At 38.1% G+C, this 17,792-nt stretch overlaps 2 protein-coding genes across 2 annotated transcripts in view; one reads left to right on the top strand and one right to left on the bottom strand.

The window, feature by feature from the left end:
- ARHGEF38 (Rho guanine nucleotide exchange factor 38) overlaps positions 1-9,762 on the top strand; it is a 148,713-nt gene extending 138,951 nt beyond the window's left edge. Inside the window, exons 11-14 of the mRNA XM_079768954.1 lie at positions 550-693; positions 1,518-1,716; positions 1,864-2,123; positions 9,164-9,762. Of these exons, the coding sequence (XP_079625080.1) occupies positions 550-693; positions 1,518-1,716; positions 1,864-2,123; positions 9,164-9,349 (789 nt within the window). The 3' untranslated portion in view covers positions 9,350-9,762. The remainder of the gene's footprint in view (positions 1-549; positions 694-1,517; positions 1,717-1,863; positions 2,124-9,163) is intronic.
- A 3,247-nt stretch (positions 9,763-13,009) lies between these two features.
- The window catches only part of INTS12 (integrator complex subunit 12), a 29,731-nt gene continuing 24,948 nt past the window's right edge, over positions 13,010-17,792 (bottom strand). Inside the window, exon 7 of the mRNA XM_079769025.1 lies at positions 13,010-17,660. Coding sequence (XP_079625151.1) covers positions 17,076-17,660 — 585 coding nt within the window. The 3' untranslated portion in view covers positions 13,010-17,075. The remainder of the gene's footprint in view (positions 17,661-17,792) is intronic.

Raw genomic sequence — 17,792 nt, 5'->3', positions numbered from 1 at the left:
TCCCAAGAGAACCCAGCAGACACTGTGTGGTCTTTTTTAGCCAAATCTTGAAAGTCAGACAGCATCTTTTCCATTGTTCTATTCATTTCAACATTCTACTCCTAGAGGTGATCATAAAGGCCCACCTTGTTTTGAGGGGAGGGGACATGGATTCCACCTCTTGGTGGGAAGCATGTCAAAAAATTTGCTGATTTGTTTTAAAACCATGTAGCCTCTTTCCACTTCCCACTATCCCGCCCAACACATTAAATGTGACTACTACCATCAATTCCTGAGCCTTTTCCTCAAAACTTTATTGCTATTTTTCCTTCTGTTCTCCTTTTATTGGGCTTGAATCTTTTTTTAAAAAAAATTATCCATATCATTTTAATGGGATTTATGGAGATGGAAAATTAGGCCATTTTTATTTCTGATTCTAATGCTGACCTAATTGTTCACTGTGGAACTACCCTGTACTTTCTCAACTGTTTGCCACATCTCTACTAAACTCAGTACCTAACCTGGTTAAGTAGTTGTCTTGGAACAATGTCATGTTATTTCTGCCTATAGGTACCATTGTTGGTTTCAAACATATCTGAAATGCAGAATAGAGTACTAGAAGAGGTTCAAAATCTGAATTTTATAAAGGACAACAGTGCCACATTTATTGAGAGAAAACTTAGTTTTGAAAAGAAGAAGCCTGTGCAAATTCTGGTGAGTTTGGTAACATTCATGCCAATGATGACTGTCACTTCTTTGCCTTATTTAAACTATAATTTATATTATTTTCCATATCACTTACCTCATTCTAATATCCTGTCATTTACACACTTATTTTATGCAAGACACTTTTGTCTCTTTTTACTCTCTACACTATGAACTCTAAGCGTATAGATTTTTATCTGTTTTGTACATGATGTATTTATTCCAAGCAACTAAAATGGTGTCTGACATAAGCTAGATACTTTATAAGTATCTGTTGAGTAAATAATAGAATTTTATAGAGCTAAATTGTATAGTTCAAACCTTTCACTTTTTCCAGATAAGGAATCCCAGGCTGCAGAGATGAAGTGGCCTTTTCAAAGTCACTTAGTGGCAGAGCTGGGACGGGACTAGGCCCCTTGACTCCTTCCTGCCTAGTTTACTGATATTATTTCCCAGAAAAAGACATACACATCTAAAATTTACTTAATTAAATATTTATCAAGTGCTTAATATTCAAGAACATGTCTACAGTATGACAAAAAAGTAAAACACGTTCAGCATAAGAGAGGGATTAGAACCTCTGCCTTCTTATTTTCTTTGAATTTGCTTTCTTTTCTACAACACTGCCCTCGTGTGCTAACTAGAGATTTTTTCACTGTATAACTCAGCTGGATACTTCACAATAATAGCCCAATCTATGCCTCAGCACTGAAATAATCCCAGATCCATGTATGGCTTCAACATTTAAAAAAATTCCAGAGAAGTATTTAGCAACCCAATGAGGATTTTAGAACACAGCTGTCTAAACCAAAATTTCTCCTTACCTCTCCCAGCCAGAAGTGCCACGTCAAACTGACACTCACCGCTCCAAACTTCTGTCCACATACAGTACAGAGGAACTCTACCAAGCTAAGCGTAAATGCAATGCTACACAAGAATATGACATCAATCTTCTGGAAGGGGAGTTGGTGGCTGTGATGGAGCAGAAAGATCCATTGGGGAGTACGAGCAGGTGGCTTGTTGACACAGGAAGTAAGTGATTTGCTTAAGATGCACGGAACGATCGCCTCTCTTCTGGTTGAGTCTTTCCCAGGGACCTCTGTGTGCTTCTCTAAACACAAATGTTTGGAAAGTGTATACGAATGACCTTGTTTCTTCTTTCTTTTTACTCCTGTCTAGTTATTAAAGGATATGTGTATGCTTCCTTCCTAAAACCCTACAACCCGGCAAAAGTACAGAAGGTGGGTGCTGAGAACAGGTCCTGTGATGATGACTTTGATAACATCAGCCTCTTTGTGTCTTCGCGGCCAACTAGGGACAGTGTCACAAGCACCCCAGAAGGTAGCATAAGTGACAGCAGCTCATCTCTTAGTGGCACATGTGGAAAGTTTGAAACAAATGGCACTGATGTTGACAGTTTTCAAGAGGTAGATGAGCAGGTAAGAATTTCAACCTTGATGTAAAGATGCTTGGCTGTTCAAATCATGAAAGATGTTCTCGCTGATGATGCTGTTTCTTACTGTAAGAATTGGTGGAAGAGCATCAGCTTTGACGTCAAGACCTAACTCTATTAACGCTTCCTCTCTGTGCAGGTATTTGCAGGGAATTCATTCTCTGAGTCTGTTTCCTCAAATGCAGGAATAAGGACAGTAATTCCTATTTTGCAGAGTTTATGTGAGGAGTAGGGATAATGTGGGTATGTAAAGTGCCCGGCACAGAGTGACACTCAGTAAGTGGTGGTGCTGTTTTTACCCTGCTGTGATGCACTTAGAGTGAAGATGGTCTTCTGATACTCCCCCCATCAGAGAAAAACAGCTCACACTGAGCAGATTGCCGCCACCAGTAGCCTGTGGAAAACGGTTCCTAAATCTTCTGAGGGCAATATCTTCATTGAGTTATCTATGAATTGGCTGTTTTTAATCTTGTAAAATGACACATAACATATAATGACATTTTTTAAGAGCTACTTTTCCCTCAATGCATCAATGCAAAGGCAATTGGGATGATTCTTCTGCAAAATGGTAAGTTAACTATAATGTAGAGTTCCTTTTTTCTACTTCAGAAAGTTTCAATATATTTAACTATTAATCCTCAAGTGGTGATCAACTACCCAATTACCTGGTTCTTTTTTTAAGTTGCTTTTTTCTTTAGTGGCTTTTTATTAATTAATTTTGTTTTTTATAAGGGTAATACATGGTATTTGTGAAAAGTTTAAAAAGTAGAAAGATCCTATATAATAAAGAGGTAATATGCAAATTGACCATCACTCCAACACACAACATGGCCACCCTCATGTGGTCAAAGATGGCTGTCCCCATGTGGACACAGATGGCCCCCACAAGATGGCTGGCGGGAGAGGGCAGTTGTGGGCGATCAGGCCAGCAGGGGAGGGCAGATGGGAGGGACCAGGCCTGCAAGGGAGGGTAGTTGTGGGCGATCAGGCCTGCAGGGGAAGGCAGTTGTGGGGGACCAGGCCTGCAAGGGAGGGCAGTTGGGGGTGACCAGGCTGGCAGAGGAGGGCTTTGGGGGTGACCAGGCCTGCAGGAGAGGGCAGTTAGGGGTGACTAGGCTGGCAGAGGAGGGCAGTTGGGGAGAACCAGGCCTGCAGGGGTGGGCAGTTAGGGGCAATCGGGCCAGCAGGGGAGCAGTTAGGCATTGATCAGGCTGGCAGAAGAGTGGTTAGGGTGTGATCAGACTGGCAGGCAGAAGTGTTTAGGGACAATCAGGCAGGCAGGCAGGTGAGTGGTTGGGAGCCAGCAGTCCTGGATGGATCGGGCCTAAACGGGCAGTCGGACATCACTCAAGGGGGTCCCAGATTGGAGAGGGTGCAGGCTGGGCTGAGGGACACACACAACCCCCCCCCCCCCCGCACAAATTTTGTGCACTGAGCCTCTAGTTGTATATATAATATATATTAATTCCTTCCCCAGTTATACTCTGATTCAGAGGCAATATTCAGATGATCTTTTCAGACATTGTGCATATACAAACACATATTTATATTAGTGGGAACATGCATGTGTTAAATAATCTTTTTTCACTTAACAATTTATCTTAGGCAACAGAAACTATCTACCTCCATTTTTAATAAATTGATTTTCTAAAGTGATTGAAAAGTGGGAGTAAATTGTATCATCTTTGTGAACAGTGAGAATACACTGTTTATTGTAATGTGCACATTTGAGGTATCCTACAAAGCAGTTTTTTTGTGTGACTATTTAGACTTTTGTTCTTGATTTTATTTTATTATCAGGAATATCAACTGAAACCTGTACTGCCTTAATTGGATGACACTTGGCGTCAGCATTTCTTTCTCTATCCTTTCCTACCATGGCAGCAACACTTCCCTTGCTCTCTTCCAGAATTGCAACAGCACATTGTCAAGGGAGGTTATCAGCTGTAATCTAGCCTTATTGCTGGTTGTAGTGAATCCTGGCAAGAAAGACAGATGGATGGTTGGCCTTGGCCTCTATTTGATATTCAGGGGATTCAGTGGGGCCTAAAAATCAGTCAGAAACAGGCAAATTCTGATTGACATAAGACTTTATTGGCTGTGTGACTTTTACACTAAAGCTGTTTTTAACCTGGAAGAATTCAAAAAAATAAAAGGGTTCTGTGAATGGGATTTGGGAGGTTTCATGAATCTCCTCAAATATGTTCCAAAGTGTCTGCTTATGTGTATAACTATAGCAAAAGAAGTCCATATCTTTCACTGGATTTTCAAAGGGAAATTTGATTGAAAAAGGGTAGAAACCACTGCTCTGGAGGCTTAACTTCTATTTATCAATTCTTCCACCCAATCAAGAAAAATTGTTGGGTAAAGAGCTTTCAGCATTTTCTAGAATGGTTATAGTGGATCAGAAGTCTTAAGGTAGGGTGAAAATATAACTTGCTACCTGTAATGAAAAACGTTTGTTAATGAAAGACAGTGCTTACCAGATGAGACACCAAACAGGTGTAACTGGGAGGTACTGTCAATCTACATATTGGGGCCTCAGTACCAACTCATTCGGAATCTTACATGCACCCCACAGGCAGAAAGCAGGGACTTTCTCTGAGTGTTTCAGAAGCTCTCCTAATTTATGATCCAGAGACTCTGTAGAATAATGGGGATGAAACAATGGATATTCACAAACTGGTAGGACTGATTTATAATAAGGGACTTAAATTTTAACTTCTTTACTCTCTATGCTATATCAAAAAGCAGTAAAAAAATATGCTTTCCCATTATAATGTATTCCCCTTTTGCTCATCAAATAGTAACAGCATGATATGTATTAATTTTCCATGATGCATAACAAATTATCACAAAATAGGTAGCTTAAAACAACATACATTTATTAGCTCACCATTTTCATGGTTAGGAATCCAGGCACAGCTTATCTAGGGGCCCTGCTTAGCATCTCACAGAGCTGCAGCCTGGACTTTTGCTGGTCTGCGCCCTTTTTGAAACTTGAGGTTCCCTTCCAAGTTTGCAGTTGTTGGATGAATTCAGTGCCAGTAGGACTGAGGCCTCTATTTCCTTGCTGGTCATCAGCCAACGGCCATGAGGCCTCTCATCACTGAGAGGCTGCTCTCAGAAATGTGTATGTGGTGATCTCCAAGCGGTTCACAGCAGGGCTGTTTGCTTCTTCAAGGCCAGCAGGTGAGCATCTTTCTGGTTTCAAATCTCTCATCAAGTCTGGCTATTCAAGATAAGCTTTGACTAACTCAAAGCCAATTTATTAGGCACTTCTGCAAAATCCCTTCACCTTTGCCATATAACATAACCACAGGAGTGCCCATCACATTCACAAACACCACAGCCTCTAAGATGCCTTGTGTGGCAAGCAGGATGCTGGACTACTGTGATGCAATCTTTGGTACTTCTCAGAAGGACTGGGTTTAATAATAGCTAGAACCCAGTTTTGGTGGGAATTTCAATGTCTGAGAATAAGTGCACTTCCCCCCCCCCCCCACATACATAATGCTGAGGATGTAATTTTTGACTTCTTAGAAGTTAGTTGTTTTGGCTGCTAATTCTAAATTCATTGTCTGGCCTTCCATCTTTACATTTTCAACTACTTACAGTAATAATAATAATGCTATATATGTAGTATATTATTGTTTAAGAAATGCTTCAAAAGTCAGCAGGCTGGAGGTTAATGTATTTAAGTAGTCATTAAAATGATGCTTTAGAACGTTTTAATGACGAGAAGATTTTTTACTATACTTTCAAGTGAAAAAGCAGATTGCAAAAATTATGTGTACTCTAATTGTATGTTTATTAGCACTTCAGGTGGGTAGGTAGAAAAAAAAAAGAGAAAATAAAGGACAAAGAAAGAAAGACAGGATGTAAGCAAGGAAAGCAAGGTATTAATAGCAGTTGGATGATTTCTTTTCTTTTTTGCTTACCTTTATTTAAAATTATTTTTTAATAAAAATTACTTGTGTAATAATCATACATAACTAGGAGCCCAGGCATGAATTCGGGCACCTTGAAAAGAACTGTTGGCCACGAGGCTGCCGTGGGCACAGGAGCAGGTCTCGGCCCATCCTCCACGCCCCTGCCTAGCCCCTACCACCACAGCCTCCCGGTCCACTGTCTGCTGGCAGCCCCGCTCCCACATGCTGACGGCGCCAGCCCTGTTTGCACCCAATGATGGTGTGGAGTGATTGGGGCTGGTGTTATCAGCCGATGCGAGAGGCGGCTGCCGGCCCCAATAGCCCCTCAGGAGCAGGGGGAGGTGGAGAAGCCCTGAGGGGCGATCAGGGCCGGCAGCCACCGCTCACATCCACTGACAGTGCTGAGCTATCAGGGCCAGCACTGGGCGCTGGCAGCGGGTGCGAGCAGGGCTGGCACCAGCAGCAGGTGTGAATGCTTTTGCAAGCCAAATCCTCCACTTTGCTCTGGGGGATCTATTCAGGGTCTTCACTTTCTGAACAACAACAAAAACAGAGCAGTATCAATGGACACAGACACTGGGGTGGTGGAGGCTTGTCCTGGAAGAGGGGAGTGGTGGTAGAGGGATCAATCGGGGAAAAAGGAGACATATGTAATACTTTAAACAATAAAAAACAAAACAAAACAAAAACCATACACACTCACACACACAAAAAGCAAAAAACAAAAAACAAAACAGAACAGCAACATAATAGAGAGCCCAATCTCTTTCTGTAAGAATACACTCTGCACATCTTTGCTAGAACAAGAGTTTGGCTCCTAAAGTATTATGAGAACTGGACCAAGCACAGGAGTTAAAGGATATGGTCCTATCAGCACCCACTAGCTCTGTGATTGAGAGCATGTTGCTACTTCTCCAAATCACAATTCACAGGGCCGTTGAGGATAAAGCACATTTGACATGTAAATTTTCACGAGCGCTATAAAAAGTAGTTATTATTGCTGCTATTCCATTGCTCAAAAATTTGTGGTACCTCCCTTTTTGTTTCCTTTACTTTAAAAAAATATTTTTTTAAATTTATTTCAGAGAGGAAGGTAGTGGGAGAGAGAGAAAGAAACAACAATGATGAGAGAGAATCATTGATCAGCTGTCTCCTGCATGCCCCCTACTGGGGATTGAGCCCACAACCGAGGCACGTGCCCTGACCTGGAATCAAACTGTGACCGCCTGGTTCATAGGTCGATGCTCAACCACTGAGCCACACCAACCAGGCTGTTTTCTTTACTTTTTAAATTACAAAATAATCGATGCCCAACAATCTGCCTTGTATCTTGCATGATGCAAGATGATCTTTTATATGTTCTTGTATGATAAGCCTTTCAGGCTAACTTTCAAGTCAAATCAACATATATTTGAATTACTACTGTGTACTCTGATGTGCTCAATGGGGAAAATGTGGCACCTTTGCTGGAGGTGGACTCATGCTGAGTTGTTGAGATGGTACAGAAATCAATGCTATCAGAATTTTACCAAAAGTTAAATAACAGTTTAAGATTCAAAAACCAACTGTAACTGTTACTACAGTCCCCTCCCCACATTGCCCAGTCTCTCCCTGCTCAACAAGTCACCTTATTTCTCATAGTTTCATTTTACACTGACCCTCAATTTTGAGCAAGTTAATCTGCTTGCCGTTCTCATATACTGTTTTCATATATTCATCTCTGTAACTTTGAATATGATATATTCACCCCTTGTGCCACCTATAAAAGATTACTTATTCCAAAAACCAGCTCATAATGAGCTGATATATCACCTGCATGCATAGGGTGTTTTCTTGTTTTGTCTCCCTTCCTCCCTCCCTCCCTCCTCTTTTTCATCACTATTTATCCCTTCTATTCCCTCTTCCACCTCTCTCTTTCTTTCTTTCTTTCTTTCTTTCTTTCTTTCTTTCTTTCTTTCTTTCTTTCTTTCTTTCTTTCTTTCTCTTTCTTTCTTTCTTTCTTTCTTTCTTTCTTTCTTTCTTTCTTTCTTTCTTTCTTTCTTTCTTTCTTTTTTTCTTTCTTTTTCTTTCTTTCTCTCTCTCTCTCTCTCTCTCTCTCTCTCTCTCTCTCTCTCTCTCTCTCTCTCTCTCTCTCCTCTCTCTTCTTTCTTTAATTTTCCCGCCTAGCTGCATTACAAGTTCTATGATAACATAATATCTGGTGCTTAATAGGTACTTAATAAATTCTGATTAAATGAATGAATACATGTTATTAGTAGATTGTTTAATTTTATGCCAAAATGAAAAACATTTTTATTAACAGTCTAACGATTTTAGTGGAAGAGGGACTAAACATTTACTTAGGGGCTTCTTATGCATCTACTAATTGCGAAGTATTCTTTTGAGGTTGGAGAAAATTTCTTTTGATGGAAATGTGTTTTACTAGTTTCTTCTAGATCACTTAAATATTTTAAATATTATAAGTTTATTACATTGTCATTATATAGGTTTAGAAAATAAGGAAACAAATAAGGGAAAGTGAAAATCACCTCTAACTCTACCAAAGAATCTAACAATATTAGGCTTATATTGTACATCTGATTTTATGTCCTTTTTGCTTACTATTTTATCATAATAATTTGCCATATTATTAGTCACTTGTAATGACGACTGATTTCCTTAGTGTATGGTCTAGAATTTATTCTCTTGCTGAATCTTCAGTGTTATTTTTACTCCTCTCCCACTTTTCACCTTATAAATGGGTATTGCAGTAACATTATTGTGTAAAAAATCTGTCAATGTTTCTATTCTGTAGCAGAGATTCTTAGAGCTATTATTTTTTAAAAAGAATATTTAAAAAATTTTTAAACAGAAACTGCCAAATTGCCTTCAAGTATAGTTCAGACTCCTCCCAACAGAACAATAAGAATGCTGATTTCACTGTATTCATATCTGGACCACACTTTAGCAAAATACATCCAGTGGGAATTGAGGAAATAACATTTTGGGAAAGTAAGAAAACTAGCATTCCTTCTAAAAGGTTGGCAATCTTTATTAACATTTATCACCACTTGTAGGCTCTGTTTCTAATTATGTCATTTGCTTCTTTGTCTAGATTTTCTATGCAGTTCATGCCTTTGAAGCACGGAGTAACTGTGAACTCAGTCTTCAGGAATACCAAAGAGTCCACATACTTAGATTTTGTGACCTAAGTGGCAATAAAGAGTGGTGGTTAGCTGAAGCTCGAGGGCAGAAAGGATATGTGCCAGCTAACTACCTTGGAAAGATGACTTACGCTTAAGAAAATCAGACTTCTGGTTTACTCAAAAGTGGAGATATTCTGAGTGTGTTCTTTACCATCATGAAAGGTTGACTCTAAGGACAAGGTTTTTTTTTCAATTTACTGTATTTTATTTTTCTGTATTATGTATTTCACCTCAAAAATGTTGTTTTCACATCTCTTTGTTGCACATGCACACACACACATATCCTATATAATAAAAGCCTAATATACAAATTGTCCCCTCAACTGGGAATTCGACCAGGAGTTCGACCAGGGGGTGGGGCTGGCCCACCAACCACCTGCAGCCCCCCCCCCCCGCCACTGGCCAGCCCTGCCCTTGATCCCCCCCCACCCTGATCAGGGGCAGGGCCGGCCGGTCAACCACAGGAAGGGAGGTCCCAGCCGGCAGCAGCAGGCAGCCAGGGGAAGGGAGGCCCCGGCTGGCAGCCGGCAGCCGCTAGGAACCCTACCCATGCACAAATTTCGTGCACTGGGCCTCTAGTATACCATATTCATTATATGGTTTATATATACATATGTGTACTACATGGTATAGATTATACACATATATACATGAACCAGGGAGTATACTAAATACATAAAAATAGGAATTGATAATTAACAGCAAATAGAAATCTGATGTGGGGCCTCTAAGTTTTGAATGAAAAAAAAATTGAATAACATTTGAATGAATACCAAATGTCAGACATTGCCCTAAAAGCTTCATATGTGGTAACCTATTTGATATAACATTGTGAGGAAACTGTGGCCCAAAGAGGTGAATTTAGCCCAAGTAACATTGCTAGTAAGTGGTAGGGTGGGGCCTCAAACCTAGGTCTGGTTCTGGGGTCCACACTGCACTACACTGTCCTAACCCTCTAGGAGTATACACTGAGTGGCCAGATTATTACGATCTCTGAATGCATAACAATCTGGCCACTCAGTGTATATCCTATATAACAAAAGGCTAATATGCCAATTGTCCCCTCGACCAGGAGTTCGACCAGCAGGCAGGCCGGCCAACCACCCATGTCCCCTCCCCCTGGCCAGGCTGGCCGGACCCCACCCATGCACGAATTCATGCACCGGGCCTCTAATATATATATACTGTATATATACACTGAGTGGCCAGATTATTATGCGTTCAGAGATCATAATAATCTGGCCACTCAGTGTAGACATTTGCTATCACAAAGCACTCAGTGATGCAAAGAATGGACATTTTCCTCTTAGGTCCATGTTTAAGTATTGAGGAGTTTTTCAAAATCAAGGGCTACAAGAACTTCCATGATACTAGCCTAGAGAAAATGACATATCTAGGTTATTTATTTTTACTGTTTTGCTTAAACATTTTTGAAAGTATAATTGTTTAAAAGCTATCCTACATGATTGCTGATGATATTTTAATGAGAAAATATTTTTGGATCACTCAGTTATTTGGATAATGAATGGGGAATGTGTGTTCCCTGTTCTGAGCCAAGATGCAAATATTTTTGGTTGCCGATTTGTACTAAGACAAGGCAGGCACTGAGGTTAACGTTTGCTGTAACACAATGTCCTAGAACACTGAACTTTAATTTAGGATTAGCTCAGAACAGTCCCCTAAGATCTCAGGCATAGTTTGTCAAGATATTTTATTGAACTAAAGATGCTTCTATGGAACAGAAAAAAAACATTAAATTAAATTTGACTTAGTGGTTTCCTTTAAGAACCAAAAAAGGTGGACTTTCATTGTCCACATAAAATATGCTAATATGACATCAAACTTTAAGATTAAGATTAAAATTATTTTAAAAGGTTTGATCTGTATAATGTACAGTAACATCTATTCCGGAGTAATACAAATAACAAAATGAAAGTGCCGCTTTTCAAAGGGTTGCTGACTTTTACTTACTAATATATGTACATATATGTACACCTACAGATAGTCATAAGACATTTACATGACAGAAATTTATCCACATGGAATATCTTATAAGACCCCAGTGGATGCCTGAGACCTCGGATAGTACGAAACCCTGTATCAGGGGTGGGGAACCTTTTTTCTGCCAGGAGCCATTTGGATATTCATAACATCATTCATGGGCCATATAAAATTATCAACTTAAAAATTAGCCTGCTATATTTGATCAAAAATTTAATTAACTCACCCCTAATGCTTTGGGGCAGGGACAGACCAAATGATATTGTGGGCCTTATGGGGCCTGTAGGACAAACATTCCCCATACCTGCCCTATATATACTGTTTTCTCCTATACATATGTACCTATAATCAAATGTACTTTATAAATTAGGCACAGTAAGAGGTTAAAACAATAACCGACAATAGGAAAATTATAACACAATACTCGAATAAGTTATGTGAATGTAGTCTCACTTTCAAAATACCTTATTGTACTGTATTCACCCTTCTATTGATGTAAGATTATACAATGATGAGATGAAGTGAGGTGAATGGGTGACATTATAGGTATTATGATGTAGCATTAGGCTACTATCAGCACTGGGATACTCAACAGTCGATCTGATAACCTAGAAGACTACTGAGTGAGTAATAGGTAGGCAGAATAACAACGCAAATATGCTGGACAGGGATGACTCACATCCCAGGCGGGACAGACCTGGATGACATGAGATTTCATCTCACTAGTCAGAATGGAGCACGATTTAAAACTTGTGTTTTTATTTCTGGAATTTTCCATTTAATATTTTCTGGACTGTGATTAACTGCGGGCAAATGAAACTGTAGATAAGGAGTACTGTTCTTAAAATTCTTAATCTAAATATGGTTTTATAAAGTTCTACTGGTAACTCATTTTTGCATGAACTCTTTTCTTGTTTTGAGTTGGGTACCAAAAGAAGACTCTCTTTTTTAAATGTACAGAAACTTTTTCTTTGAAATGGTTATTTGTACCCAATAATAAAAAATAAGTAAATTCCAGTTTGCTTAGGGTAAAGCAAAAGGAAATCCAAATTTGCTACTTGTGGAAACTATGAACATACCCCAAAACCAAGATAGTGGGGAAATTTTATGTATGTATTTATAATTTATATACATGCGATTTAAATTGTGATGTTAATACTCACCCATCCCCCCCACCACCACCACCACCAATGCAGAATTATATGAGTAGCACATTTATTTGCTTTTCTGGCTGAAATTCTGACTAGATGTATGCGAGAAGCTTTGTCCATTTGTGTGGGCCTAGGACCGATGCCTCCTGTCTGGTCTCATCTACGAAGGAGCCACGCCATTAGAATCATAGCTGCAGACAGCTGCTGAGCAAGAGCTGTAATGAAGCATCTACTGCAGTCCCCCACTCTCGTGCTGAACATATATTACTGTAAAACTATGTTGTTGCTATTTTAAAACCACAACCTACATTTCATTTGCCAACTACATTTCATTATTTTAAAAAAATATTTTTTACATTATACAATAATTTCATTATTTTAGTATGTTAAGATCAAGTCACTGTAATTTTAAGGCCAGGCATTATTTCACTGGGCCTAAGGGAAATAAAATCCCAAAATAGTTAAGATGTGTATAAGTTTTCAAAAGTCTTCATAAATAAAGCTGTTGGTGAGAAATGCTAATGTAATTATTTATATTTTTAAAATTAAATGTTATTGTACAGTATTCTCTGAAATAGGTACTTTTTTGCCAAGAACAAAGGGAAAATTTTTGTAGCTATTTTTCTTTGTAAAACAAATAAGTGTATATATACATTTTATTTAGCATTTATTTTTAAATACATGATTTAAATTAATATATATAATAAAGTTTAGAAATTATAAAAATCCCCGTAATACAAAATTACCATGGGTGCTTAAATCATGGGGGGAGGGGGGGAAGAATCACAAAGCCAGTATTTGAATATTCCTTGTATTTCAGAATATCTTGTTTTAGTATTCATTAGTATAAAACAATTCTATGAAGGTTCCTTGTGCAGAAGAGATATAATGCACATTGTTAACTATATGAATGCAGCACTGTATAAAATACTGTAACTGCTAGCATAGTCCATATTTTGTCTAAAATATAATTTGGACATTTACAGATGACCATTTAAGTGCCTGTCACTATCTGTGATGAAAAGTTCAGATGAGTTACACAAATTACAGTTTTCATTATTGAAACATGGAATTTAAAACTTTTTACTTTTCTCATAGGCTTCCTTTTGTCCACTGTAAAAACCTCTTAAATCCATGTGAATAAAGAGAGGAAATCTTTATATTCTAAGATGGCCAAAAAACCCACTTTGTTTAAATCCTGTTTGTTGTAATGATGGTTTCTTAAGGTACTCAGTGCACTGCCCCACACTAAATACATCTATACCTCACAAATTCAAGCTAAATTAGACACATACGTTTACATTATAGTTGATGAGAAAGTAATTAAATTTCAATAACTGGAAGGACACTAGATTTTACAGTCTAATTTTTCAATTACCTCCCTCCTTTGATACATACTGCATTATATATATATATATATAAACTTAGTCATTAAATTTTCTGGGATCTACCAAATTATTCCAATATAATGAATCTGCACTCCAAGATTACTAGAATTCAAGCTGAGTCTCTGAAGCCAGACATTACACTCTGGGCAAGATTTGCTTTAGGTGTTCAGTTAAACAAGCCACATTTAGCATATTCTGGAATGAGATGTTCTTGTTAAAAATTAAGTCTAGAGGGTGGATTCTTAGTAAATTAAATAAACTTATCTTACTTAAAAAGCTAGATTATGGTATGTAAATGCATTTCTGGTTTTCTCTACTTATATAATTTTTATAATTATTGAATAAAAATTTCTGTAAAATGATGTATTTCCTATAACCTATGGCTATCATAATTTATAATATCAGTTACTAACAGTACTACCACATCTTTGTTAAGTCAGAATCACCTAACCTTTGAACATTAGATGCCTTCAATTTTATCTCATTAATTATTATCTGTTTTTACAGAGGAGAAAACAGAGTTTCACACAGCTAATACATGGAGGGACAAGGATTCAAAACCCTGTCTCCAGACTTTTAACTAATATATTCTTTCAATGTTTTCCTTTCCTATTTTAAGTTACTAAAAACTATGACTAAATAATCTTACAATAAGCACAGTACACAAAACAGAAAAGTGATACTGAACAGATTCCTACTAAAATAGGATTTGAACTTACAGTCCTAAAAGCTTACTTGCTGGCTCACCTAATTATTTGTGTATTCATTCACTGAGCCAATAAATACTTATTGAGAACTGTAGTGGGAATACCCTAGTGAGCAAGACAAAAAAGATCCCTGCCCTCATAAAACTTAAATGGTAAGAAAAACAAAATAAATCATAAATACTATTAATATAAAGCTGGCCATTTCATCACATGCTCAGTTAAAAAGCCTTGCTAACTTAGTGATATGGAAAAATCAAGGTCTAAGAGCCAATTGGAGACAACTCTTACACCAAATACACATGTATAAAAATATCAAAATGAGTTTTACATTACTAGATGTATGTATACTTATACATTTGTGCAGATTCTAATATACATTCATATGCACAAAGAGCTATGCTACACAAAAAATGACTTCTTAAACAAGTCTTATAAAGTCCTCTCTGAAGTACTGTAGGAATTAAGATAATTGCTTCTCAAGTCTATCCAGCACACATGGGATAAAATTTTCCATTTCAAGTGCCAACGTGCAATTTGTTTGCATGACTGCTTTAATGTTTCCTATGCACCAGGGTTACATCAGCTGTTACAGTTGTGGAGCTGAGCTTGTGTCAGGTCATTTTGCTCAGTTTAGTCCAAACTATAAACTATAAACAAATAATGATGGGTGTATATATCTTTTTTGGTCTTTTGACCCTAAAGAGAATTTGAGGTTGATGCCAAATTGATATTTAATCAACAGCAATCTGTTTCTCAAAACAAAAACATCTGCAGGCAGACTTTAAACATGTAAATAGATGATTACTCCACTTTGTAAGTAATGGGATTATCTCAATCTTGAATTCTAATTTACCATGAATAATTTAGTCCCATTATTTAACAGGTAGTTTTAAAGTAATCTTTTCTTAGAAAAAGACCAAGCTCAATTTAAAGAGCTTTATCTTCACAAAAATAATTTATCAACATATTTTAGAATAATGATGTTGTAGGGATTAAGGGGAAGGATTTGAGCTCAAAGTCTATAGAGTGAAGATTTAGTGGCACACATCAAGGTTGAAGGGATGTGGGAATTTATTGGACTTCTAGTTTACAGTCTGGTGAATGTGGGAATTTGTTAGACTTCCAGTTTTGGATGAAATGATGTATTCAGGGAGTACAAAATGGCTGCTGCATTTTGCTGTAATAAACTGCTTCTATGATCCAGAAAGCCTCATGTCCTCTTTCAGTATACATGAAACAATCGCAGGCTAATGTGTTAGCTTGCAAATAAGGCAACTAAGATCCTTCACTCATTTTGACCTAACAACATATATATATACATACTTCAAAACAACCTTAATAATTGTACAGGAGCTACTTTTAAAGAAAGTTAATTAACATTTGATAGAATGCTATAACATTTTGGGGCAGTGAAAACAAAACAGCCTTATTTTTCATGGTATAGGAAGAAGCTATCAGTATGTAAACAAGTAGAAATGATCCACCCAAAGACTTTTTGGGTATTTTTCTCAAGAATTCTCAGGATGTGTGTAACCAGGATAGATCAAAATTTAAGATGTATTAAATATGTACTATCTACACTAATAAAAGAAAAAGATGCAAATTGACCGTACCTTCGCAATGCCAACCAGCCAATCAGGAGTATGCAAATTAACCCAACAAAGATGGTGGGTTAATTTGCATGCACAGGTGCCCAGCGGCCAGGGGCGGGACACTTGTGCCATCGCCATGGCGACGACGCAGGCGTTTTGCACCGCCCCAGCTGCTCCGGGCCTCTGGGCAGCATGGGAAGGTGGAAGGGTGGCTCCGGGCAGAGCGAAGGCAGAAAGGCGGCTCCGGGGCCGGAGCAAAGGCTGTGCCGGCAGCCAGGGTAAGGAAGGCCCATTCTGCACGAATCTTCGTGCATTAGGCGTCTAGGGTACATATATTACGTTGGCAATGTAAGGAAATGTGGACAATGTGAGAGAAGTATTGCATTAAAAGGGCATGGTAGATCTATTGAAAGAAATAGATAAGTAATTGATGTAGGGTGATAAAAAGGTAAAAATATCAGGGTGTCAGAAATCAATTATGAAAAATTAATTGATTAATTGAAAAATGAGAGATGAAGTATTTGGGGAGAATAGGGAGAATCAAGCTGGGGATTGACACTGATTATGAAGAATACTGGGGTAATATAGAAAACTTTTTAGTGGGTCATCCCTACCACCTTGTAAGGCACCTTATTCAGCAGGATCAATCTTGGGGCTTTGTTAGAAGATGAACAAACTACTGCTTTTTTGTTTTAATTCACATATATTACCAGTCTTCTGGGATTCTGGAAGTTCTCACCAAGAATCAGTTATTCTAATCACTGTTTTCACATACTGTAGAAATTGTTAAAATAAAAATGTTCAACAGGTTTAAAATAACAAAGATTTCCAAATTCTTCTAAATAATACTTAGCATTTTAAGGTAAGAAATAATAGAACTTTCATTATGAAATTTTTTATTAAGTTATAGTATAGTACAGTTTATGTTCTAATAAGATTTTAATCTTTAGGGTAATGTGATATTAAAACCTACTTGGCCTCATTACTTCTTGAGTTTCTTTTGGGCAGCTTTCTTCTTGACCATCTGTAATCGCTTCATGGCATTGAGCTGGGATTCTTGTGAAGTTGGACCTTTAAGGGATGCCGAGGAAGAGCTGCTTGATTCTGAAGTGGTTTTGCTGGTGGTACTTCCGCTAGGCCCTGATGTCCCACTATTTCCATTTCCACTTAGTTGGCTGCTGCTTCCTGGAACTAAACTACTTGGACTAGGAAGACCTACTTTGCTAACATTGTCACAACTAACTGAGCGACTAAGGCCAGTTTTGCCCAAAGTTAGAGGTGGAGGTGGTTTCAATGGTACAGTGGGTGAAGTGTTGTTACTGGAACCTAATTTGGAACCTATTCCACCTTTGGATGATGTTGCCAGACCAGTCAAACCCACAGGCTTCTGGTTAGCTGCTGAGGTAGCAGGTTTCCCACTACTGTTTTGGGTTGTTGAACTCAATTTTGCTGTTGATGGACCAGCAGAAGTAGTTTTGGCTGCAAACGCTGCCCATCCAGTTAGGCCACTTGTTACAGAAGAGGAAACACTGGTGCTAGAAGAATTTCCTGAAATAACCCCGGATGTCTGAAAAAATAAAAGTAAATAAAAGATAAATATTACTTAAAGCCAAGTATATTTAACACCTAATATAATATTCTGAATATATAACAAGTTTAATTGTTGGACTTCTTTACAAAAATAATGACTTGGGAAATT

This window comes from Cnephaeus nilssonii (assembly GCF_951640355.1).
Source record: "Cnephaeus nilssonii genome assembly, chromosome: 1".
Classification (NCBI taxonomy): domain Eukaryota; kingdom Metazoa; phylum Chordata; class Mammalia; order Chiroptera; family Vespertilionidae; genus Cnephaeus; species Cnephaeus nilssonii.
Note: the sequence above shows the minus strand (reverse complement) of the source record. Positions and strands in the feature narration are given on the sequence as shown.